General features: G+C 52.5%; 1 protein-coding gene across 1 annotated transcript; it reads left to right on the top strand.

Moving 5' to 3' along the window:
- Nucleotides 1–480, top strand: LOC111460155 (basic form of pathogenesis-related protein 1-like). Its single transcript, XM_023103284.1, has one exon. The coding sequence runs from the start codon at nucleotides 1–3 to the stop codon at nucleotides 478–480; it is 480 nt and encodes a 159-aa protein (XP_022959052.1).

A 480-nucleotide genomic window follows, 5' to 3' on the forward strand; every position in this document is an offset into this window, starting at 1 on the left:
ATGGCCGATTTCATGGCCACTTTCATTTTCCTCCTCGCCCTAACCAATGCTCAAAACGCCCCCGGTGACTACCTCGCGCTTCATAACCGAGCACGAGCCCAGGTAGGCGTCGGCCCCATGCAATGGAGCAACACTGTGGCCGCGTATGCTCAAGCCTCTGCGGAAAAAAGAAATGGTGACTGCGCCATGATTCACTCAACCAGGCTGTACGGGGAAAACATAGCCGTGGGCTACTACCCTGAGTTCACCGGGGCGGATGCGGTGAAGCTATGGACGAACGAGAAGCCGTTGTATGATCATGCGTCGAATAAATGCGTGGGTGGTGAATGTGGGCACTACACTCAGATGGTGTGGCAAAGCTCGGTCCGGCTTGGATGTGCTAGAGTGCCCTATAAGGCTAATTCTCAGTTTGTTGTTTGCAATTACGATCCTCCTAGCAACTATATTGGGGAAAAGCCTTATGATTCTTGGGTGGTTTGA

The sequence above is a fragment of the Cucurbita moschata genome, unplaced genomic scaffold (genome assembly GCF_002738365.1).
Source record: "Cucurbita moschata cultivar Rifu unplaced genomic scaffold, Cmos_1.0 Cmo_Scf00002, whole genome shotgun sequence".
Classification (NCBI taxonomy): domain Eukaryota; kingdom Viridiplantae; phylum Streptophyta; class Magnoliopsida; order Cucurbitales; family Cucurbitaceae; genus Cucurbita; species Cucurbita moschata.